Source organism: Schistocerca serialis, chromosome 3 (genome assembly GCF_023864345.2).
Source record: "Schistocerca serialis cubense isolate TAMUIC-IGC-003099 chromosome 3, iqSchSeri2.2, whole genome shotgun sequence".
Taxonomy (NCBI): domain Eukaryota; kingdom Metazoa; phylum Arthropoda; class Insecta; order Orthoptera; family Acrididae; genus Schistocerca; species Schistocerca serialis.
The window spans coordinates 211,391,063-211,415,123 of record NC_064640.1 but is presented as its reverse complement, the minus strand read 5'-3'; the positions used below and the strand labels follow the sequence as shown (position 1 = coordinate 211,415,123).

The 24,061-nt window shown below is 43.0% G+C and overlaps 1 protein-coding gene across 4 annotated transcripts in view; it reads left to right on the top strand.

The window, feature by feature from the left end:
* Window positions 1-1,711: 1,711 nt before the first annotated feature.
* LOC126469930 (protein FAM102A) overlaps window positions 1,712-24,061 on the top strand; it is a 482,093-nt gene continuing 459,743 nt past the window's right edge. For all 4 annotated transcript variants that reach the window (XR_007586095.1, XM_050097329.1, XM_050097328.1 and 1 more), the window contains exon 1: window positions 1,712-2,490. Coding sequence is in view for 3 of the 4 variants with exons in the window: in XM_050097329.1 (XP_049953286.1) it covers window positions 2,342-2,490 (149 nt within the window). In the remaining variant the exon portion in view is untranslated. The remainder of the gene's footprint in view (window positions 2,491-24,061) is intronic.

Sequence of the window (24,061 nt, the reverse complement as noted above, 5' to 3'; positions counted from 1 at the left end):
AGCATCCAAATAATTGGGTGTGTTGCTCACCATAATGGGTCTCTCTAACTTCAAATTTTCAATATGATCGTGGATACGTACACAAATGTTGCCAGGAAGAGCATTGCGACACCTGCTTTGGCCCATCATGTCTTTAGGAGTCGTATTTTTAAGTAATAATTGGCAAATTCTCCCAAATCTGTTATGTGCTGTATCGTAGATTTCCATAAACACGTTCTTGCAACCATGCTTTAGTACACCGCCAATCCTTACATTATATCTGTAAGAGTGATTCCTTTTAAAACTGCCTTCTGTAAGCATACCACTTTCTTTGTCTGACCTTTTGGCTGGACCTAGTTTTCCCCATCTACACTTAACTTCATTAACCTCAATCAAAGTCTAAATATAGATATATTGACAGTTTTTATTTTCAATAAAATGTAAATTTCTCCACGTTTCATTAATGATGTCCTGGTCAATGTTTAAATAATAATTTCCATTGCACTTGCAAATGATACTGCTGGGCTTCTTTTCCTTAGGAACCGTAATTCCTTGCCAGAGTAAGAAACATAACCTTCTCCTTTCACCCTTGCATTCGAAATACAATTACGTTTGTAGGTTTACTACTCCTCATTTCCTTTTGTGTTGGGATTCGTCTTCTGAACTTGCAGTCATCTCACTTTGATATAGGCTTATTATTATCACAAACCTATGAACACTGGAAAACAGAACAGACTTACTCGAAAAGCTCAAGCTAACTGATTAGTGACAACAATGAAAACATTTGAACATCTGACTATTGTTGATTCAGAATATGAGTACCAACTGACAACAAAGAAATATAAAGTGTCCCCACAGTTTACTGCAGAAACCTGACAAACGGAGACCTTTGACTGGTTTCTGATATAAACGCGAAATTAAACGCCATGCCAGACGACAACAGTTGGAGATATTTGACTGCTTTCTGCACTGAAATGTGCAATTACCCTCAAAGACAAATGTGGTGGTATCAACTCATTTTTTTCTGGTTTTGGCGCTTGACTAGTTTCTGAAATAAACCATTGAATTTGCACATAGTACATTTTTTCATCACTGCTGATTATTTAGATGTCCGGAGGGCGAATACCATGCAGTTTTTGTTGCTGAAGCTTAAATTCGTTCCACGTTAATAACTGAGAATACGAACATTCGGTATTTGCACACAACCAAATGAAAACCACAGTGTCTCGTATTTTTACATTAACCTTTGAGTCTTCCCATTTTTGTATTCGTTTTAATCTCCAGCCCCTTTCATAGATGTGTCCTCTACTAACTGGCTGGATAAGACGAGATCTGTAAAAAGTAGAGTGTTCTAAGTCATAAATTTGGACTAATTACTTTGTAAACGTTGTTAGTTTAAATTCGTATTCATTCTTATGTAATTACAGAATATTGTTTCATATTACTTCTTTGCCGTCAGTACGTCGCACATGCTCAGTTTTACAACCAGGCTTTCATTTAGCCTTCTCTTTGAGAAGTGAAGATACGTTGCGCTTAATCGATTTGTTTCGCCTTCAGCTTATGCTTTGTAATTTCCCTGGCATTTCGGTTTTTGGACTAAACACTACACAACAAGCCGAAAGCGGAATGCATTTATACATCGTCCAGTGTATATCTTTGGTTGCTGGTCACAGATAATGCATATTGAGCGTTTCTCTGTTTGTGTCTTTTAACTTGTGATCTTTGCCTTAGAGATGTCGCTATGCTTAGTGTGGGAGACGGTTTGACAGGTGAAACGTTAGCAGCGGCAACTTGGTTTGGTTATCAAGGCAACTTAACGTGGAGAAGCTGCGGAGGAGCGTTTGATGTGTCAAAAATTTCATTTACAAGGTTTAATTAGCAAAATTAGTTGATGAGAATGTGAACTGTGAGTGAGATGTGCTAGAATGAAAGCTGCTACTCGTTTTTATATTTTGAGAAACCGATTCTCTTGATAGTATAGTTCTAACTTCGGATTTTCGGTATGTATTACTTTAAGACGGGCTTTGTGAACTGTAACAGGACAGTAAGGAAGATCAGAAGACACTCTGAACAGTAGTATTGCTCTGTATTTCTACAGAGGAAACCCAGCAAGTCTGAAATAACTGCTGCAGTTAGTGCCTCTGCAGGTTTATTGACAAATTTATGTGCAGTTTTTTAAGCTACGAATCTTTCGTACCTGTAGCACATTATCGGGAATTAGGGCTTGTAACCTCCTGCTTGTTTTATATTTTTTATATTCGTGTCGGGTGAAAAAGAATGCGTTGCTTGTAATAAAAGATTGTGCCTGTTAGTACAAAATGTGTTGTTTGTTTTGAAAATTAGTGCAGCTTGTGTAGAGACGATGGCATTTATGATGAAGAAAAAGAAATACTACAAGTTTCAAGTAGAAATTTGCCTCGAAGAACTGACAGCGGTACCCTTCGTCAGTGCTGTTTTGTTTGCTAAAGTGCGGCTCCTGGATGGTGGCAGCTTTACGGAAACCTCCAGTCGGTAAGATCATTGTCATACCATTTATAGTGGTTTGCTTCTGCTGTGTTACGTTCATCCTTGATGTCCGAATTATTTCCTGCGTGTACGATTCACGCCGTCAATTAATGGACAGTTGACGTAAATCTCATTACGTGCCGGTATTGAGATAATTAATTGCAATTAACTTTAAAATAGGCAGTAAAAGTTTGGTTTCATCCCACTGAAAAGATGCATTGTTTTGGACTTCTGAAGAAGCAACACCCCCAATAAACATTTGTTTGGTATACCCATATTCTGTGTTGTAGCTGGCATAGCAGCTGTAACACTCAAGTACCAACATAATTTGTTTTAATTTCGCATTAGCGGCTGCCTAGAAATACGAGACAGCAATAGTGAAAAACATGAATCATGCCTTACTCTTCACTGAGAGTTGCATGGGATCTAGCTTTGTAGTACAAAATTACTGCATGCAATTTTCTAATGTGTTTGCTCAGATGTTTCTTGATAAGTTTTTGAGCACTGTTAGACTAGAATGTGGCACTTCCAACGCCCCTTACTTTGTGTCAACCATTTTTCACTAAGGCATCAATACTAGACTGTAATCAGATATTTATCGTCAGTCTGACATGTTCAGATGACAGTCTCTGTAGCTGTCACTATGTTCTTGCTACTTTACTTGTCTTCTGTGCGATGATTGTAAACATCATTCTGTGTACCTCAAACAGGCGAATACTGCCGGCCGATGCGGTCGAGCGGTTCTAGGCGCTTCAGTCCGGAACCACGCGGCTGCTACGGTCGCAGGTTCGAATCCTGCCTCCTGCATGGATGTGTGTGATGTTCTTAGGTTAGTTAGGTTTAAGTAGTTCGAAGTCTAGGGGACTGATGACCTCAGATGTTAAGTACCATAGTGCTTAGAGCCATTTGAACCAGGCGAATAACTTGTGTGTGTGTGTGTGTGTGTGTGTGTGTGTGTGTGTAGGGGGGGGGGGCGCTTTTGCATGGCTATCCTGTACTTGCTGTAAGGCCCATCATGGGATAAATTATGATCAGAGCCATAAACTGAATCACTTGTAGACAACTTACAAAAATATGAAATTGGAAACGCATTATTCGATTTTTTGTAGTTTCCGATAACGGAAAAACTGAATGTGGTGGTAAGACATTCGTCGCTGTCGCGATTCACTTATAGCTAGGCCATAAGTTACAAATTGATTTCATGATGTCTCAGACATGCGTTCACTTTCGTATCAGTAGCCCGCAGACAATATCTATAACCTTTTTTTTTTCTCCTGCAGTATTTCGTTATTTAGAGTATTGTCACAAATAGGTTATTAGAGAAAGGATCTGTTTATTTCAACAGGTATTGACTACTCGTATTATTAGTGTAACTTGCCGGGTGTGACTGGAAAAATAGTATGCTTTGAAGACTTCTACCTTTTTAGGGCATGCATGTTCTAGAACTATCTCATATGAACATGAAGAATTAAGGCACTGGGTTCGATGTCAAGTGCCTACCCTGGCTTCCCCAGTCCTATGGCTTGGGACTGGAAGCTTGAACATAGCTTCGTGATCGCTCGTGCGATTGGTGTTTCAGATTGATGGGATAGAACACCTTACCCAATCTGCAGGTTAAATCTCGAACAACACCAAATGCGTCGCATCTCTGTGAGTTCACTTTATTAACGAAGTATGGCTAAGCTATTGGTTTTTTCGACCAAAATGTTCGTCGAGTTGCCATAAACTGGACAGTCTTTTAGTATCCGTAGTAGATTTCTAACTTTACTGCTTCGTTCTGACTTTTCAAATGTCCTTTTATACTTGATAAGATGCAGTATTCTGAAGTAGTAGCGAAGCTCAGATCCCTGGCTGGCCGTCAAGATATTGGTTTGCCATGGTTTCCGTAAACCATGTGAGACGAATGACAAATAGTTCATTTTCCTAGTCTTTCTGCTAGGTATGTTAGCGAACGCCAGGACCCACGACTGCCTTCCCCAATCAGAACCCGTACTTAATTCTCTAATAACCTGGTCTTCGTATCTTTCCTACTAGGTTTGAGCATCAAATGGCTTCGCTAGGCATGATCCTATTGGAAGCTATATTCGTATGCCTGCCTTGCGAACTTTCGATCGGGTTCTCCAGCCAGTTATGAGGAGAACCGACAGCTTGATGTCGATTCCGAACCGTGGTTCAAGCTGGCGGTAATGACATTCGCGAAACGTCCCGGATAGAAGTCGTTGTAAGCACCAGATAAAAAAAAAAGTGTAAACCAGGGAGGAGTCAGTCTTAGAACCTAAGAGTTTCTTTAACACCCATCGCCAAACCACACTCTACGAACTCCGACTGATTCTTCTGTTCGATCTTTTAAGATATGTGCCTTACGATTTTATGTATTTTCGTTGACCTGAGCTAATTCCTTCCCCTAGTTGTCAAGTCAGATTTTCTCAACATTACCGACGTAATGCAAAGGTACGTTCCAGTAGTATGTTAGGATAGCGAGAACATTATTAGCAACTTCGGTAACAAGTATTTCAAAACTGCAATTTGTTGACGACTTTGGTGCGCTCAAATTAGAAGCCACCACCACCATAAGTCATTATCCCACCAAACAGCAGCAGAGAATAACAATGTAGGGTCGTCGGCATGCTTCAGTTCACAAAATCGTGTTTAGGATAAGACAGTCGCGAAAATTAATATCTTTAATGTAAGATGATTTTATGAATTTTTTTTGCTTTAAGTACCAGCATATACATAGAGATGGCAAAATTCATGGGATACCTCATATCTTGTCGGACCCCCTTTTGCCCAGTTTAGTGCAGCAGCTCTATGTGGCATGATTCAAGTCGTTGGAAGCCTCTGCAGAAATATTGAACCATGCTGCATCTCTTGCCGCCCATAATTGCGAAAGTGTTGCCGGTGCAGTATTTTGTACACTAACTGACCTCTCGATTATGTCCCATAAATGTTCGATGGGGTTCATGTCGGGCGATCGTGGTGGTCATGTCATTCGTTAGAATTGTGCAGAATGTTCTTCAAACCAGTCGCCAACAACTGTGGCCCAATGACATGGCACATTCCCATTCATAAATATTCAATCATTTTTCGGGAACACGAAATCCGTTAATGGCTGCAAATGGTCTCCAAGTAGCCGAACATAACCGAGGACTCAGTCCATTTCATGCAAACACACTCCAAACAATTACGGAACGATCACCAGCTTCCATAGTGCGGTGTGCACCGTACTCTGACCCTACCATCACCTCTTAGAAACTGAAATCGGGACTCATCTGTCCAGGCCACGGTTTTCCCGTCGTGTAGGCTCGAAACGATATGGTCATGAGCCCAGGAGAGGCGCTGCAGTCGATGTCACGCTGTTTGCAAAGACATTAAAGTCGTTCGTCTGCTGCCATAGCTCCTTAACGCCAAAAATTACAGCGCTGTCCTAACGGATGAATTCGTCGTACGTTCCACATAGATTTCTGTAGTTGTTTCACGCAATATTGCTTGTCTGTCAGCACTGACAACTCTAAGCAAACGTCGCTGCTGTCGATCATTAAGTGGAGGCCGTCGGCCGCTGCGTTCTCCGTGGTAAGAGGGAATGCCTGAAACTCTGTATTCTCGGCACACTCTTGGCACGGTGAATCTCTGAATATTGAATTTAACTATCTCCGAAATGCAATGTCCCATGTGTCTAGCTCCAACTACCATTCTCGTCGTGCGGTCATAATCACGTCGGAAACCTTTTCAGATGATGCACCTGAGTACCAATGACAGCTCCGCCAATGCAATGTCCTTTTATACCTTGTGTAAGCGATACTACCACCATCTGTATATGTGTAGATAGCTACCCCACGACTTTAACACCTCAGTGTAACGCAATAATGAGTACCATTCAGTTTCTAAATACAGCGTGTAGTAAAAACGAATACGAATGGATTGAATGAGGTCGCACGTGGCGACTACAAAGTTTTAAAGATTTAGTTAAAAGCGTTCAGTTCAGCGGAATCTGACTTGTTCATACGGACTGAAATAATAAAACGATAGTTTGCTTTCGATGATGGACTGCCCTCATATCACGACCACAAGAGAATAGGCCATAGCAGTGTGAGGCCGTTGGGCCTGTGCTTGGTGTATAGTAAAGGAATGGAATACTCTACTAACCCTATTCGTAGGGAGCTGGCTGCTTCAGTGGAATCTGGAGTACGGAGTTTTTACTCATCAGAATTCTCATACACTACAAGGAGTTAATGTCCCGTGATTCCGCTGAACCTGTGTTTCAGCTGAACCTGTGTTTCAGCTAGTTATAGCATTACGTGGCTGATCTCAGTGAAACTATGATTTTAGAAATTGCTGTAGAAAATGTCGCTTACAGTCTCCCTCTCCCCTTGCCCCCCTCCCCCTCCGACACATTTCTGAAGATACCCATGGTTATGACGGTCTGTTACCTACATAAGAAACAAAAGAAAGGTTCGTAGTTCCAATCCCCTAATATAAGTGCAATTTGAACGGGAGTGTTGAAAGAAATCTGCTGTGGAGTATTCACAGAAACTACTCCTAAATTCGCCAGAATGTGTAAGGGGAAACTAGCCCAAAGATTCGACGGAAAAGAATTTGAACCGCCAGTCGTCCTTTGTGCGTGTGTAGTGTCTTTATAACTGCACCATCACGATCCGTTATCCATAGAAGAGTAATCATCGTAGTTTGACCGTCTTCCCCTTTAGAAAATCGTATTTGCTCAGGAACGTTGAGAACAATGATTCACAACGCTTTTTTACGTAACGCAGGCCTATGATTAAGTTTCCCAGAATACTTCTCTACTGTACCACTGACATGTAGGCATTGCTTGGTTTTGAAAAATATGCTTAGAGCTAGTGCTGAGATTGATTCCTGCTGATACCGTGTTAGATGAGATAGAGATGCTATGTTTCCGGACATGGACAGTCGACATATTGAAGATCGTAATTATTATAGTCTGAAGTTATAGTCAATCATTTAACCAAATATTTAGTGAACAGTGCTTAATCCCTAGATATTTCGAAGTCAGCAATATTGCTAACTGTTCGTGCACATAGTGAGACGTAGTGCCTCTATGATAAAAGAAAGCGTTAAGTTGATTGTTACAGTTGTGCTTAATGCCCCGTCTGGTCATTAACGTGAAGTCTTAGCTCAGCCTAACGAAGATTTATGTATATGGTGTTCAAGGAAGTGTCCCGAATTCGTAGGCGGTGATCTGGGATTGCTAATTTGCGATTTGAACTAAACATAAACGCAAACTAAATATTACAACCTGCAGTGCTGTTGTTGTTGCCATGAAAGGGATTTTTAAGGATTGTTTTGATTTGGGAATTCGGGAAAGTGAGCGCCATACACAGTGAATGGCCTATTTGTTAACTGTGAGGTCAAGGTATTCCGTTGGAATTTGCATGTAGCGCCCATACAAGTGTTTGATATCATCTTTATCGAGTCCTTTTTTGTTCTTTTAATTATACGCTACTGGATTATTGGTGCTCTGTATGCACCTTTTCTATAGTAGTCATACAATTATGTAACCATTGTATCAGAAGCAAACATACTAAACGTGGTTATACAACCACAAACAAAAAATAAACATTACAATTATTAAACAGTTACAGGCCAAAATTTGATGAAGTGAGCTAGTCATTTATGCTGCTAGAGACTGAGCGACGGCGACACTGCAAGAGATGGACTGAGATCGGCCTAGCCCCATATTCACAGAACTCACTCGGCCCTGAAATCCGTATCTGGTGATTAGTTTTGCTCCTTATGAACTAGAACATCGTCGATTGAGCGACTTCCAGGTTGTTCATTCTTCTCTGTTGCGCAAAGAGTAGGAATATCTGTGGAGTGAATCTAGCTTACTCCGCACGTCGCTTCTCAAACATCGTGTCACTTACTCCGCACGTCGCTTCTCAAACATCGTGTCACTTACTCGTAATGCTGGTTTTACACTAAGACCGAAACTGTAATACCACACTCATTTGTGTTTTTTCTACACATTTATTTATTAGTAGCAGCACTGGTGAATAATTGTTGCTCCAAATTGAAGCACGTGAAAGTAGAAATAATTACTTTTCATAGGTAAGCACCTGTCACGTGAGCTGGGAGACAAAAAATCCTGTTCTTTGCATCTGAATGCACACTTTGACATTCGTACAATATGGTGTAACCATGAGGGAGTTCTTCAGTTGACATTCCTCTTTCCAGATGCCAGATCCTAGCACGACTCATTTGCAGTCTCTTTTTGCTGTGGCGGCGCTTTGAGTTCCTCAGTTGTGTTAAGGAAACACTCTCGACTTTAGTCGTGAACGTGGTTGCTGGTGACTGAACAGGGGATGAACTGGTGCTGTCGCTTTGGTCTTCTGTTTTCTGTCTGCTACTTCCCGTCGAACGTCAGGAGGAGCGATTCCAGCGAAACACTGTTTCGACAGAGTAGGGGACCGTAGATACCTTTCGATGGTGCAACATGTCTAGTTGATAGCCATACCCATTGTTTTGATACGATCAGGTCTGTACCGTACAGGGCATTTACATTTAGCTGTAGTTACACAGAGTTAGTGCTGAAGTCCTAACAATGTCTGTTCGTATTCCCCAAGTTGTTCCTGTAAATATGCACACATTATTTCTGGTAGCCATTTGCAACTCAGTTTTTAGCCAATGATAGATAAGAGGCAAGATGTGGTCCAGAATGACATCTGGATGTTTCGGAATTGCACAATGTTCTGGTCTTCTATCTTCTTTTTTCTCCTTTTTGTCTCACTGTTCCTTGGACGAACAACACATGATTTTCTGTTGGTCCATCATGGACATGGGACATCGGCTGATTAAGTAACTGTCAGTGGCAGTGAAATTTACCAGCAGCCGTGTATCTTAAGACGTTATTTTATTGTATTTTGAAGGCTACCAGTTTCAGCATTTCACTATGCCATCTTCAGGCCTTATATGCATCTCTCCAAATAAACGAAAGTGTGATATAGAGCCATAAATCTCTGGATGTCGTGGATTCAGTCGTTACAGCCGTGCTTCATTCGAACACTTGAAAGCAACCATTGCTATCAAGTCTTCGAATGAAGCGCTAGTGTAACGACTGAATTCACGACGTCCAGAGATTTATGGTTCTATATGACATTTTCGTGTATTTGAAGAGATTCATATGGGGCCTGGAGATGACATAGTGAAATGTGAAACTGATAACCTTCAAAATAAAATAACATCTTAAGATACACGGCTGTTGGTGATTTTCATTGACTTTGACATTGACAGATACACATGATTGTGTTTTAAGTGGGTTCGGTGTGGGTGGTTCTTTCCACAGTATGCACAGATGGAGCCCAGGGTTATCAACAGTTCGTCTACTGCCTCAAATTTCTTGTCTCGTGCAGTCATAACATGATAATTAGCACAGATGAAGCGTTGAGTCGCGTCACGTCATGGAGAGGTCGACGTTTTGTGTTATGCTGAACAAAGCTGGCGCTAATACACTCTCTTAAAGCAAGCCACTATTCTTTTTCCTCCATTTGCTTCTCTGGCCTCAGAATTCCGTCGCGATGATTCGGTCCTGAAGGAGATTTGATAGTGTAGATTAAGAAATGGAAATATGTATCACGCCGTAGGATCTACACGGTTCTTATATTATCTTTGCCACATTTCGTTTTAAAATTACAGTAAATTAATAATGTAAGAAAGAACTTCATCATGCTAGTTCCAGCGGGCTAGTGGTGAAAGGAATGGGGGCTACTCCAGAGAAAATCAGGCAGTAAATGTGAAGACGTTTTATTCAGAACGGACTCAAAAAAGCACATTTAAAGGTAATGTAAATACTCTGCGAGAACGTAAAATGAAATTTCACCTCTAGGAATATAAAAAAAGAGCGTAACACATTTGGAGAGCGTCGTAAGTACGTGGACATTTAGAATAAAGTCAAAATGAAGAAGGAAAGAGAAAAACGTCTGCTTACTACAGCAGACGATATGTTTATAGTTACTGTCATAACAAACTCTAAAACCATCACAACTCTTAGTTTCGTCTGCGCCCTGTTTCACATTTTCTCTCAAATTCTCATATATTCCACTGGTATTGCGTGTGCCGTCAGTAAATACAATGTTTCTGATGGAACAGACCGCAATATTACAGCGGGCCGTAAGGCTTATCACATCCATAACTATCGTGTCCAAATCATAGTAAACTCAACAGCGTTTGACCTGGCCACTCTTTCTCCGGACGGGTCATTTTCATGTGAATAACATTACTGAAGAACAGCTCGCGCAGTTTGATACGACAGTAAATTCGAGTCTTTTGGAAAAATTTCATGGTGCACCTTCTTGAACAGTTCCAGTTTGCAGCATCTGTCCGTGGGTCATTTACCGTAACAGTCTTTCCCCACCAGCCTCATAAGCTCGTTCTAAATACATGAGATAATCTACAGTGAGACAATTCTACAGGTCATAAATCTTTAGGAATCGTTCCATAATGCGTAGATTTTCTAGGCTGTTCCGGGAGACCTGCTCTGATGGCCTAAATGGTCAAGGTGACTACTAACGAGTTCCAGGAGATTCGGTTTCAGTTCCTGGTCTAGGAAAGATTTTAATTTGTCACATGTTCATGATTCCTCGTTTTTTTTCGGATGATATACAATGATTACCCAACAAATGGGCATATCAGAAAGTATTATTCTGTTTACATCGCCATCTGAGTGAATCACGCAATTCATTCATCTTCAATGTTACTGTCTGGTAGTTACGTTGAAGCATCTGTATTAACTCAGAGGCGTCATACACCTGGATGTCATGTTTCATAGACACCGCGGATTTTTCACTGTTGCATCGTCGAACCATTTACCGGATGCACTAACACCATTAGATATTCGTTGATGTACACAGAACTCGTCGCAATAGACGTAACTGGGTTTATGAGTAACTTTATACCAAACAAATACACTGCCCAGTGACATTGTGACTACCTGTCTGTGAGAAGTCTGTATAACCAACTTCTGCAGAGCTGACCGCTACGAGACGTGCAGGAAGTGTGTCAGTGAGGTTCTGGAGGGTACTGTCAGGGATGTGGAGCCATGCCGACTCCAGTGCCGTGCCTAGCTGCACTGCGTGAACAGCCCGATGGATGTGGTCCACACAGATTCTGGGGCGTTTCGTGGTCAGGGGAGTACGCTAAACTCATCCTGATGCTCTTCCAACCACGCACGTACACTGCGAGCTGTGTGACACGTTGCATTGTAGTGCTGGTAGATGCCATTGTGCCGAAGAAAAACAAGCAGCATGTGACGGTGGGCGTGGTCCCCAAGGGTAGATGCATACTTGTGTTGATCCATTGTGCCTTCCAGAATGATGAGATCAGCCAGGGAATGCCCTCTGGCCTGGACCCTTCCGACGATTGTTGCAGGATGTTTGCTGTCAGACCTTCCACGCCATACACGCCACCGGCCCTCTGTCCGATAGAGCATAAAACGTGTTCATCTGAAAGGTCGCTTGTTGTTACTCAGTGGACGCCCAGTTGCGGTAGTGGCGTGCAAACTCCAGACTTTATCGCCGATGAACAGCAGTCAGCATTGGTGCATGAACCAGGCGCCTGCTGCTGAGGGCCTTCGCTGAAACGTCGTTGAGGAGTCACTGTTGGTAGTCCCTTGTTTCATTTGGGCACTCAGTTGCTCAACAGTTGCACGTATGTTCGTCCGTACACATCTCCGCAGCCGTCGTTCACCCCTGTCACCTATGGTCCGTAGTGCACCACGGTTGCAGAGGCGCCTGTTTTGGATAGCGCCATTTTGCCATGCACGGTGTGCTTTGACCACAGCGGCACACACACAGTTTATAAACTTAGCCGTATCGCTAATGCTTCCACCCGTGGCCCGAAAACCAATGGTCATGCCAGAGAAATCGCTCCGTTTCCGCATCACGAAACGAGTGTATTGTTTTCCCTACCCCCGCCGACACGCTTTATATATACTCCTCTGCTAGTACTGTCACTTGCCATAAGTGAATGGTTATTGCACGCTGACGTCAGTCATAGGCGATGGTCACATTAATGTGACTGGACTTGATACTAGACTCATGATCATAAATTAAGGATAATGCTGATACAACGCTCTGGTGGACGGTTTGCGGGTTTAAATCACCTCGGGGTAGGACCATGGCCGGCCGAAGTGGCCATGAGGTTCTAGGCGTTGCAGTCTGGAACCGCGAGACCGCTACGGTCGCAGGTTCGAATCCTACCTCGGGCATGGCTGTGTTGATGTCCTTACGTTAGTTAGGTTTAACTAGTTCTAACAAGGGAACCTCCCCATCGCACCCCCCTTAGATTTAGTTATAAGTTGGCACAGTGGATAGGCCTTGAAAAACTGAACACAGATCAATCGAGAAAACAGGAAGAAGTTGGGTGGTACTATGAAAAAAATTAGTAAAATATACAAACTGAGTAGTCCATGCGAACATAGCCAACATCAAGGACACTGTGAGACTAGGAGCGCCGTGGTCCTGCGGATAGCGAGAGCAGCTGCGGAGCAAGAGGTCCTGGGTTCAAGTCTTCCCTTGAGTGAAAAGTTTAATTTTTTATTTTCAGTTTGTGTGACAAACTCTTATGTTTTCATCACTTTTTTGGGAGTGATTATCACATCCACAAGAAAACCTAAATCGGGCAAGGCAGAAGAATCTTTTTACCCATTCGCCAAGTGTACAAGTTAGGTGGGTCGACAACATATTCCTGTCATGTGACGCACATGCCGTCACCAGTGTCGTATAGAATATATCAGACGTGTTTTCCCGTGGAGGAATCGGTTGACCTATGACCTTGCGATCAAATGTTTTCGGTTCCCATTGGAGAGGCACGTCCTTTCGTCTACTAATCGCACGGTTTTGCGGTGTGGTCGCAAAACACAGACACTAAACGAACGGGCAGATCATAACTTTGCGAAAATAAAGAAAGTAAAATTTTCAGTCGAGGGAAGACTTGAACCAAGGACCTCTTGCTCCGCAGCTACTCACGCTAACCACGGGACCACAAGGCTCCTGAGCTCACATTCTCCTTGATGTTGCCTATCTTGCCCATCGACTACTCAGTTTGTATATTTTACTAATTTTTTTCACGGTTCCACGCAACTTCTTCCTGTTTCCTCGATTGATCTGTGTTCAGTTTTGAAGGCCTATCCACTGTGCCAACTTATAACTAAATGTGAGGGGGGGGGGGGTGCGATGGGGAGGTTCCCTTGTAAGTTCTAGGGGACTAATGACCTCAGAAGTTGAGTCCCATAGTGCTCAGAGCCATTTGAACCATTTTTGGTAGGACCATGGGGTGCATTTGACCTGCGGTCGTTGCACGGTGGCGCTGGTAGCAGTCCACGGGTACGCAGGGGTGTATTGGTGCATGTCAGTGTACGGTGCAGCGAGAAAGTTTGCAGACGTTTTCAGACGTGCTAATGGTGACTGTGTGTTGAAAATGGCTCAAAGAACACATAATGATGACATTATGAGGGTTAGAATACTAGGGCGACCGGAGGCTGGTCAAACACAGCAGGTCGTAGCACGGGCCCTACGTGTGCCACAAAGTGTGATCTCAAGATTATGACAACGATTCCAGCAGACAGGAAACGTGTCCAGGCGCTACAGTACGGGACGTCCACAGTGTAGAACACCACAAGAAGACCGATATCTCACCATCAGTGCCCGCAAAAGGCCACGGAGTACTGCAGGTAGCCTTGCTGACGACCTTACCTCTCCCTACACACAGTCTGCAGACTACTGAACGGACATGGTTTATTCGCCCGGAGACCTGCAAGGTGCATTCTACTGAGCCCTGGTCACAGGAGAGTCCGTAAAGCCTGGTGTAAAGAACACAGTACATGGTCATTGGAACAGTGTCCCAGGTTATTTCACGGACGATTCCAGGTATAGTCTGAACAGTGAGTCTCGCCGGGTTTTCATCTGGCGTGAACCAGGAACCAGACACCAACTCCTTAATGTCCATGAAAGGGACCTGTATGGAGGTTGTGGTTTGATGGTGTGGGGTGGGATTATGATTGGTGCAAATATACCCCTGCATGTCTTTGACAGAGGAACTGTAACAGGTCAGGTGTATCGGGACGTTATTTTGCACCAGTATGTCCGCCTTTTCAGGGGTGCAGTGGGTCCCACCTTCCTCCTGATGGATGATAAATCACGGACCCACCGAGCTGCCATTGTGGAGGAATAGCTTGAAACAGAACATATCAGGCGAGTGGAGTGACTTGCCTGCTCTCCAGACCTAAACCCCATCGAGCACGTCTGGGATGCTCTCGGTCGACGTATCGCTACATGTCTTCAAACCTCTGGGACACCTCAGAAGCTCCGACAGGCCCAGGTGCAAGAATGGTAGGCTATACCCCAGCAGCTGCTCGACCACATGATCCAGAGTATGCCAACCCGTTGTGCGGCCTGTGTACGTGTGCATTTTGGTCGTATGCCATATTGATGTCCCGGTACATGCGCAGGGAACAGTGGCGTTTTGTAGCACATGTGATTCGGGACGGTTTTCTCAACTTATCACCAATACTGTGAACTTACAGATCTGTGTCGTGTGTGTTCCCTATGTGCCTATTCTATTAACGCCAGTACTGTGTAGTGCCACGTTGTGTGGCACCACATTCTGCAATTATCCTTAATTTATGAGCATGAGTGTAGTATGGGATTTGAGACACAATTTTTGTGTTTGATATTGAATAAGCCAACTTAAATTTGATTTAAATTATTGTGAAACCTTTAACAGTGAACGCGTGTTTGACTGCCGCTTTTAGTGAAGCTCGGGGCGTTGATGTTGAACTCCATCATCTGCATAACTATATTTAAGCTGATTTTCAGTGATAAGAGTAAGTCGTTGGCGGTGAAGTTAGCGAAGAATATGATTTATTTATTTTTCGAATGCAGTCGGATTCGAACTAAAATGTCCCTGCTATCACACAGTACCTTTCTTTTGATGTTCTCGTATTTACTGTGACAGAGTATGAGCCTTGTTAGTGAGTTACTGCGACTTAGCCAATAGTACCAAGTGAGCATCTTATACATTAATCACTTTCAGTTGCAACAATTGTAAAATTGTTTGACGACCGCAGTGCCTTTCAACCCCCCCCCCCCCCCCCACTTCCCTAAAGAAAAAGGGAAGAAATACGTAATTTCCTGTGCTTCTCTTCACTAGAGAACACCTTTCTGGATGTGGCTGAGAAAATAGTTTCTTCTAGTTCTTCCTAACGTAGGTGCTACGTCAGAGATGACCATAAATACGTCTGGCTAGTGACTGTATTAAAGTTACACGACAGCACCCATCTCATTTGGACTGAGCGGTGATTTGTATATGGTTTTTACAATAGTTATTAGTGAATAAAAATGCGGTATTAATCGTTTGTTGCTGGATTCGCCTTAGATGATGTGAAAAAAAGCAGGTGACGGTTGGGAGAGGGGGAATTGTCAGAATAGCTTGTCCAGCACTCGTAACGCACCTGCGACTTCATCGCCACGGTGAGCGTCGTTTGCTTTGCCGTTATTCTGTGGCGTTAGGCCGCGTTGGCATGACTTTTGCTGAATGGGCGCGTGTCCAGTTGCTTTGGCAGCTGACATAGGTGACGGCGGTGAGACCACTCTCCAGTTTCCACACCGCTGGTATGTGTTAGGTGCACAAGGGAAAGCTATCCAATATTTTCACTTCCTGGACAGTGATGAGCAGAACGCTGCCCTAAATGTTACCTTTATACAGCTCCCCGGAGGGAAGATTTTTAAATTTTCTTTTAATCAGTGCGTCAGTAATGTATTCTCTTTACATTGCGTCGGTAACGTATTCTCTTTACATGAACGTAATGATATTGCAGTGCGTTCAGCTCTGTTTCGTGATAGTATTGTAATTTGTTACTTGGATAGGCGACAGCCCCTGAAATTTCTTTTTAAGTACCAAAACCAGTAGAAGTTACATAAAGGAATCATTTTTAATCAAAGCTATAACTGACGAACACTGAACTAATGATGGGAATTCAGGTGTCTCGTCACAAATGACACGAGGGCCCTGATCAAATAGTTCAAATGGCTCTGAGCACTATGGGACTTAACTGCTGAGGTCATCAGGCCCCTAGAACTTACAACTACTTAAACCTGACTAGCCTAAGGACATCATACACACCAGTACCCGAGGCAGGATTCGAACCTGCGACCGTAGCGGTCGCGCGGTTCCGGACTGAAGCGCCTAGAACCGCTCGGCCACACTGGCCGGCGGGGCCTGATCGTTGACAGTTATTTGGCATCGACAAAGCGTATACATTTCAACATGATCACCGCCTGGAGATACGCTGTTGTGCCGCTCAAATCCACTTCATATGAGCGGAAAAATATACTGCTGAGGTCAACGTTGAAAGCGGCTGACGTGTTTGGAAACAGGTGTAATCACTTTCAATATTTCACCTACAGGACCTTTGTTACCGAAGCGAAAGTAAAATAGTGTTTAAAAAGGCGTTGGGCTGTTTCCGAACTTTCGTAGTTAATTTCTGTATGTTTACTAAAAGTTTCCTGACAATCTCCTCCTCCTCCTCCTCCTCCTCCTCCTCCTCCTCCTCCTCCGCCTGGGGTTTATTTGTATTTAGCGCGGAATGTTTCTTTCGCGCTGCTGTTGTAATTGGATGTGTAATCTACGTTATTGTAAAACAAAATTGCCATTCGCTCAGACATTAGTCTTTTGCGAATTCAAAAGAAGTAATAATCGAAATAAGAAAGCTGAAAAATTCAGTTTCCTGTTTTTTTCGTATGTTAGACAGATAAAATTTGTATTTATGTAGTCACCAGCAATGGAACAAAACATTTTGTGTGACTGTTGGCACATAGGTGAGGAATATAGGGGAGCAAATGCGTTGAAAAATCGTCTGAATGTATTAGCGCGATTGTTAAGAAAGTGAACTTTTACCTGGAAAGAGAGTGTTGGGAGGCAGAAATACCCATCCAGCGATTCTAATAACTTTTCCGTGGTTTCCCTAAATCGCCTAACGTCAAATGCCGCTTTGGTTCCTACTGTAACACTTTGATCGATCCCTTCTCTTGTACTTGTGCTACTGAGGGCTCAGTTTGTAATGATGTGGACGAGGCGTTGAACTTAAACTACAAATGATTCCTTGCTTGGTCAAACTAAAATAGTATTTTTGGAAGAAGAAACAGGCGGCTGTCTGAATTCTTTGTGGAAAATCATACAATTTTAGTGAGGCACGCTTATGTGTTTACTTCTACGCTTGTTAAAGTTACGGACCGCAAAGTTTATTCATAATATGGAAGAGATTTGGAACCCTGACGGGAACAAGGGAAGGGACGACTTGTGTTTTTGGTCAGTGACCATACTAACAGGCTAGTTCAGTGTCTCGTCAACAGAATTTTAATTGGAACTGGACTTCATGAATTTTAAACTAAATTAATCTGCGACCAAGACTTGCCACAATTTATTAAGTGCCAGAATGTAAGTTTAACTGCTGGACAATGTAGTGCAAAATAGCATCACAGCACAAATACAGAATGCGAAAGATGTCGGTTCGTCTGCAGAAGCATTGACCTTTCATCATTCATAGAGAGCTATCCAAAGAAAAAGTCAAGCTATTTTAGTTTTTAAGAGATTTTATTGTGTTCGTAAGTTTTATCAAAGCTCTCTACAAGGAGGGTGGTCTAGACTTGGGGTATGGAGTATTTTTAATCTTTTGGAAGACTAATGTAAACTTGTAAGTAGCCATATAAAAATTCCAGTTGCGACCCTGCTAAAAACGTGCATAATACCGGCTTTCAAATCAATTTCTTGAAAGAAAAACAACTGACTGCACTGTTTTTTCCTTTCCCAATTTTTTTTTTTTAGCGGGGTGGGAGGGAACCGTCCTCCCCTTGCCTGTGGGTATGGGCGTCCTTGGCTCTTTAGACAGGACCCAATAAAATCTGTATAAATGTATACAAGAAAGCGACTTGATGAAATTTTGCTCGGGAAGAAAACTACTAGCTACAACACATTCCCTCCTTTTAGTTACCGTCTTTCTCTCATCCACTGTATTTCGTGTACGCTAATAGTGTTACACTTCACCCTGTGTTTCCTGCAGAAGTTATGTAGCGTCACCGTATTTCTTGAAAAATACAGAAACCTCGTGTATATTCAGTTTATCGTCTGGACTCTGCAATGAAATGGTAAGATTTGAGTGGTGCAGTTCGTTCGCAGTTCTGGCGGCTTTCACACATAACTTGCGTAACTGGAGCACGCGGAACTTTCACAGTAATTTACCGCGTCGTAGAGACTTCATCCGGGGCACGTGTTAATTTCCACGCACGGCTAGGTGCGTAAGTTTGACTGGCCGAATACAGGTGCATGTGAGAGCGGCGTTATCACATTTCCTGTTAGAAAGCGTGGCTGCCGTATATATATATATATATATATATATATATATATATATATGTGTGTGTGTGTGTGTTTTTCTTTTTTTAGTGTTCGTGTTCGAAAGTTCAGATTTATGAAATCAAAATCTGTTGTTGGGTAACACCCAGTACCGTGTTACTCCACAGTGTGCCTTGTAATATGCTTATCCAAGCACATTACATGTGATTCTTCTACTAGGCGGTCGGAATGTTGCTGCCTAAAGCTATCCCACTTTTCAACGGCGGCCCTCTTAAAGTCATCCAGTGTCCGAAGTTTCTGGCGACGCCGTACTGCGAGTTTCAATTGGTTCCAAGCGTGTGTTACCGGGTTCATGTCAGCAGATACTGCAGGCTTTTCGATTTGGTTGATCCTGCCTCCTGTAGGAATATGTTAAAATGTGAGCGCGGGCCTACTCGTGCATCATCGCCTTGGAAGATGAGTGTTAAATGTAGGACTGGGCAATAGTTTGGAGGATCAGTCACGACACTGCACAGAACTCAAATTACACTCGATAGCGATGAGAGGCATCCGACATCAGCATGATAGCAGCCCAAAACATGACTTACCGACATCCCCTCTGAACCCGTGGGAATATATGCGCGTAAGATTGGCTTAGATACGTGGGCGCTTGCACACGCTTCTATGACCATAGCCAGACATATGGTGCACTTGTCGGCGAAGAGAATCCGACGCCTCTGATTCAGACTGCATTCCAGGTGTTCCCATGACCACCCTCATCGCACACCATGGTGCAGGGGAGGGGGGTGGTTGCACTGGTGCTCCTAATGGACGCAAAGTGGTCAAATTGGTCGTAGTGAGACTTTTTCGTACTGTCTGTGTCGATACAAACCTCCCAATCGCGTAAAAAAAGCAACGGGTACTTTTATTGCATTCTCTTCACGGTGCGTGCGAACCCTAACTTGAGGGTTTCGGTAGTCAGCTGGTGTTGACCGCAAGCTGATACTAAAAGGAAGATATTCAGTGTTTAGTTTCTCACGATAGCCGGTGAATGTTTGAGTTAGATCGCTGTTGTGTACGCCATTTCGGCAGGCTACGTCCCATGCTGACAATCCTTTTTGCACTAAAGTGACAATACACCCAGGGTCTAAACATGAAATGCCTCTTAGAGGTATGTTGACAGTCTGAACAGTAGCCACAAGGTTCATTATCTCGTTCAGGATTTGAGACATAGCCCGCGCTACTGAGCTGCTCCGAGAATGTGGGTTTATTTTTACCTTCGTAACAGGTGGCTGTATGTAACGATTTCCTGCGGTCTAAAGACTGTTTAGATTATCGTTTCCCATCAAAAGAAATACGAACCTTCAAATAATCTACTCAAAAAATTATTTCAGTTTTGTGTAGTATAGCGGTAAAGAGACTCACAGAACTGGGGCTACAGCGTCACGATATTGGTAAAGTATCCTCAACGCCGAAAAACGCCCGGGCATTTTAAGCAAATAGTTCTAGACGCTAGTGCAGGTCGTGGCTTTACGTTGGTGCTAAAGACATTGTTCCCTACTGGGGCAGGAAAGAGACGGTTTCCGAGACAGTATTTCATCTCACAAGGTTTTCTACGCTCTTCTAGGAACTACGGAGACCTTAACTGCCTTATCAGATCTGTTCCAAAATATTCCCTACGGGTATTTAGGTCACGGGGACTTAAGTTTATTAATAAATTTTTCTCAGTCTGCAAAGCGTCCAGTATTTATTCTATCCGTTGAAAACTCGCTGTGAGAAGATATTTGAAACTCAATAACAAAGTGCAGCCTACACAATCTGTTCTGATAATCACATCTGTCTGTGAGCCTCTCATGTGAAGTAAAGCATAGCGACGGAAAAACGATGTGACTCGGAAGACAAAACATTCTAATGTGTTAGTTTACCGTATTATTTCGTCGCAGTGAGTATAAAATTTGTGTACGGTAGAGGAAGGAAGATTAAAGTTCAACGTCCAGTCAGCGACGTGGCCATTGTAGACGGCGCACAAGCTCGGTTAGGGGACGATGGGAACTAAATCGGTGATGATCTTTGAAATAACCATGTCAGCATCCTCCTAAAAATGTTTGGGGAACTCAAGAAAAACTGTCACGAAAAACAGTCTGCATGGCCCGGCAGCTATTTGAACCGCCGTCCTCCCACACGAGTCCAGTGCTGTACCACTGGGCTACCTCGCTCGCCGCCTACAGTACTGTAGATGAAATTAACGCTATTAGAAAGCTCGTAACTCCTTCACGATTTAGTCTGATAACTATAGTTTACAAAGATGGGTTTTTGGATGTTTGATGGATACTAACTTTAAAATATGGCGTATGAAGGTGAATAACTTCAATACTTTGCGGGTATGTCAGTTTATTCTGATACAGTGCAGGTAGAGAACTATACGCTAGCACGAAATGGCTGCAGCTATTAGACATAAACAACTCTAGCGTTGTAAAACATGCACCTGGTAGCTTTCCGCTGGGACACGTTAATACGACCCATAGAACCCAGATTTTTCGCCGCTCAGTTTTCACGTGTTTAGTATACTCAAGAATCAGCTAAAACTGCTGTATCGTAGTCCACAAATAAATGCGTAATATTTATGTCTATACTGAGCAGTCCACCTTAGTACGTGTCGTTGAGTGTACTTCTAGTACTACCGTCATTCCCCCTTCATGGTTCCAGTCGCGAACGGTGAGCTGAGAGCACGGAAGACTGTCCATAAGCCTCCGTATGAGCTCAAATTTCTCAGATTTTTGCGTCTTTATCATTTCGCGAAACCTATATGCAAGCACGTAATATGTAGCTCGATTCTTCTGAGAACGTATGATTTAGCAAAATTAACGATAAACATCTCCATGTTGCGAAACCTCTCTCTTATATAGCGACTGCCACTGGAGTCAGATAAACATCTTCGTGACGCTGTCGTGCTTGCTAAACGAACCTATGATGAATCTTGCTAATTTTGTTCTTAGTTACAAATTATACATGGTAAGGGTTTCAAACTGACGATGAATGGTTAGTAAGCTACCTCTTTCATGAGGGGGACAGCATTCCCTTACAAACCCCTCTTAGACGATCAGATTTTCAGACTTAACGTGTTTGTCAAATATTTACCAGCGTGCTCCTTTGTGTTACGTGTTTGAAGGAAATTTTGATAAACGGCATTGAAGGTTATGCATACGTCTTTGAAACAGTATCTCATTGCTTGCCGGACTGATGTCTACAGCTTTGAGATATCTGGCAGCTATAGGAGATTTCCAAGATTTAAAGTATGTATCCTGCATTACACCTCATACATTGCCCTTCAGTGTGAAAATATTTCGCAACACGTTACCCACACCGTGACAGGTGCTTCAAGAGCGAGGTTAAATTTGACGAACTTGGTTGGTACGTTTGCGTGCTTGTTTGACAGACCAGTGGATAGCAAACAGCGAGTTTGACAAACAAGTTTGATCGTTTACAGGGGTCTTAAGATCCTTCCAGTGAATCTGTCTGTAGTAGAGTTGGCAAAGAAACATGAAGTTGCGGATTCGGCGCGGTTACTTCAAGCGTCTACCTCAGTCACGTAACGCTATTTTGTATAAGTTCTGTGGCAACGTCACAACGTTGCCGGGGCACTATAGATTACAGTTGTTTTCGCCTGCACTCGTTTGCGCTGCTTCAAAGTTGAAAGCTAGCAACAACGCTGCCAACTTTCAGGGATCTTGTTTCGCCGACTCCACTATGTTAGCTGCCCTTCCTAGAACTAGATTTATGTGGCTGTTCTTAATCAGATAGCTCCGGATGAATACTCCAGTGTGTTATGTGGTTATTGTTTTCAGTGAATAATCGAACAACAGTGGGTATTCCCGCCAGTTTATGTTGAATATGGTAAATTTTGAATGTTGAAGGCTAACTGCCAATCCCTGCACCACGCATCGATCTGCAGGCCATCCTGCATTTCATAACAAACCATCTCACAAAACTTCAGGTGTTATCCACCAGGTCATCCACATACACTGTGAAAAATTCCTTGGAGTACGCCCTATTCAGTTCGGTATGCAAGATACACGACACAGCTGAAATACCTGCAGACTTCGAGAATAATATAATAATTCCATTTACAAAGAAGGCGGCTTCTGACTAGTGTGAATATTACCGAATTATCAGATTAATGAGCCACGCTTGCAAATATTAACGCAAATTATTTTCAAAAGAACGGAAAATCTCGTAGAAGCGTACGTAGGGGATGGTCAGTTTGGATACTGGAGAAATGTAGGAACACGCGAGGCAACACTGACTCCACGACTTACCTTAGAAGAGAGGTTAAGAAAAGGCAAACCTAAGGTTGTAGCATTTGTAGACTTGGAGTGGAATCCACTCCTTGAAGTTCTGAAGGTAGAAAGGGTAAAATGCAGGGAGCGAAAGGTTGTCTTAAAAGGTCTACAGAAACAAGATTTCAGTTGTAAGAGTCGAAGGACATTGTAGGGAAACAGTATTTGAGAAGGAAGTGAGGCAAGTTTGTAGTATCTGTAATGTTATTCAATTTGTACAATGAACAAGCAGTAAAGAAAACAAAGAAGATAGTGGGAAAGGGAACTAAAGTTCAAGAAGAAACAAAAACTTTGAGGTTTGCCAATAACATTGTAATTCTGTCAGAAATAGCAAACTATTTCGAAGAGGAGTTGGTATGGGTTGGATTATGTCTTGAAAATATACTGGTGTGCAAAACTTAAAGAATGAAAGTAACTTTAGCATAATGTTACTGCCAAGTAACATATCTCGATGAAGCTTGGACCCTACATAGAGAGAAGTGCTACTGTAGTACAGAAGGTAATTGAAAGAAGTACGCAATGAGGCGAACAGAAATAACACTTTTATTCAAAGATAATGATTACACTGAAGACACTGCGATTTCTTATGGTGCCGTGGACATTACAAAAGGCAGCACATTTTTTTAATAGGGCGTGTCACCATCACAGACAGCAGTGCGTGCTGTGCGACGTGCTCCCATGCTGGCCACAAGCCAGCTAAGGAGTTGTTCTGGTAGGGCGTTCCATTGCGCCACTAACGCCGTTCCCTATTTGACGGTCGTTGGTGCATATGGAACTGCTGCAATAGGTCCCGCAGTGCTCGATGGGATTTAAAGTCAGGGAAACAGGTGGGCTACTGCATTCGCTGAATACCGTCCCGTTCCACGTGCTCCTCTACCTGCGCTGTT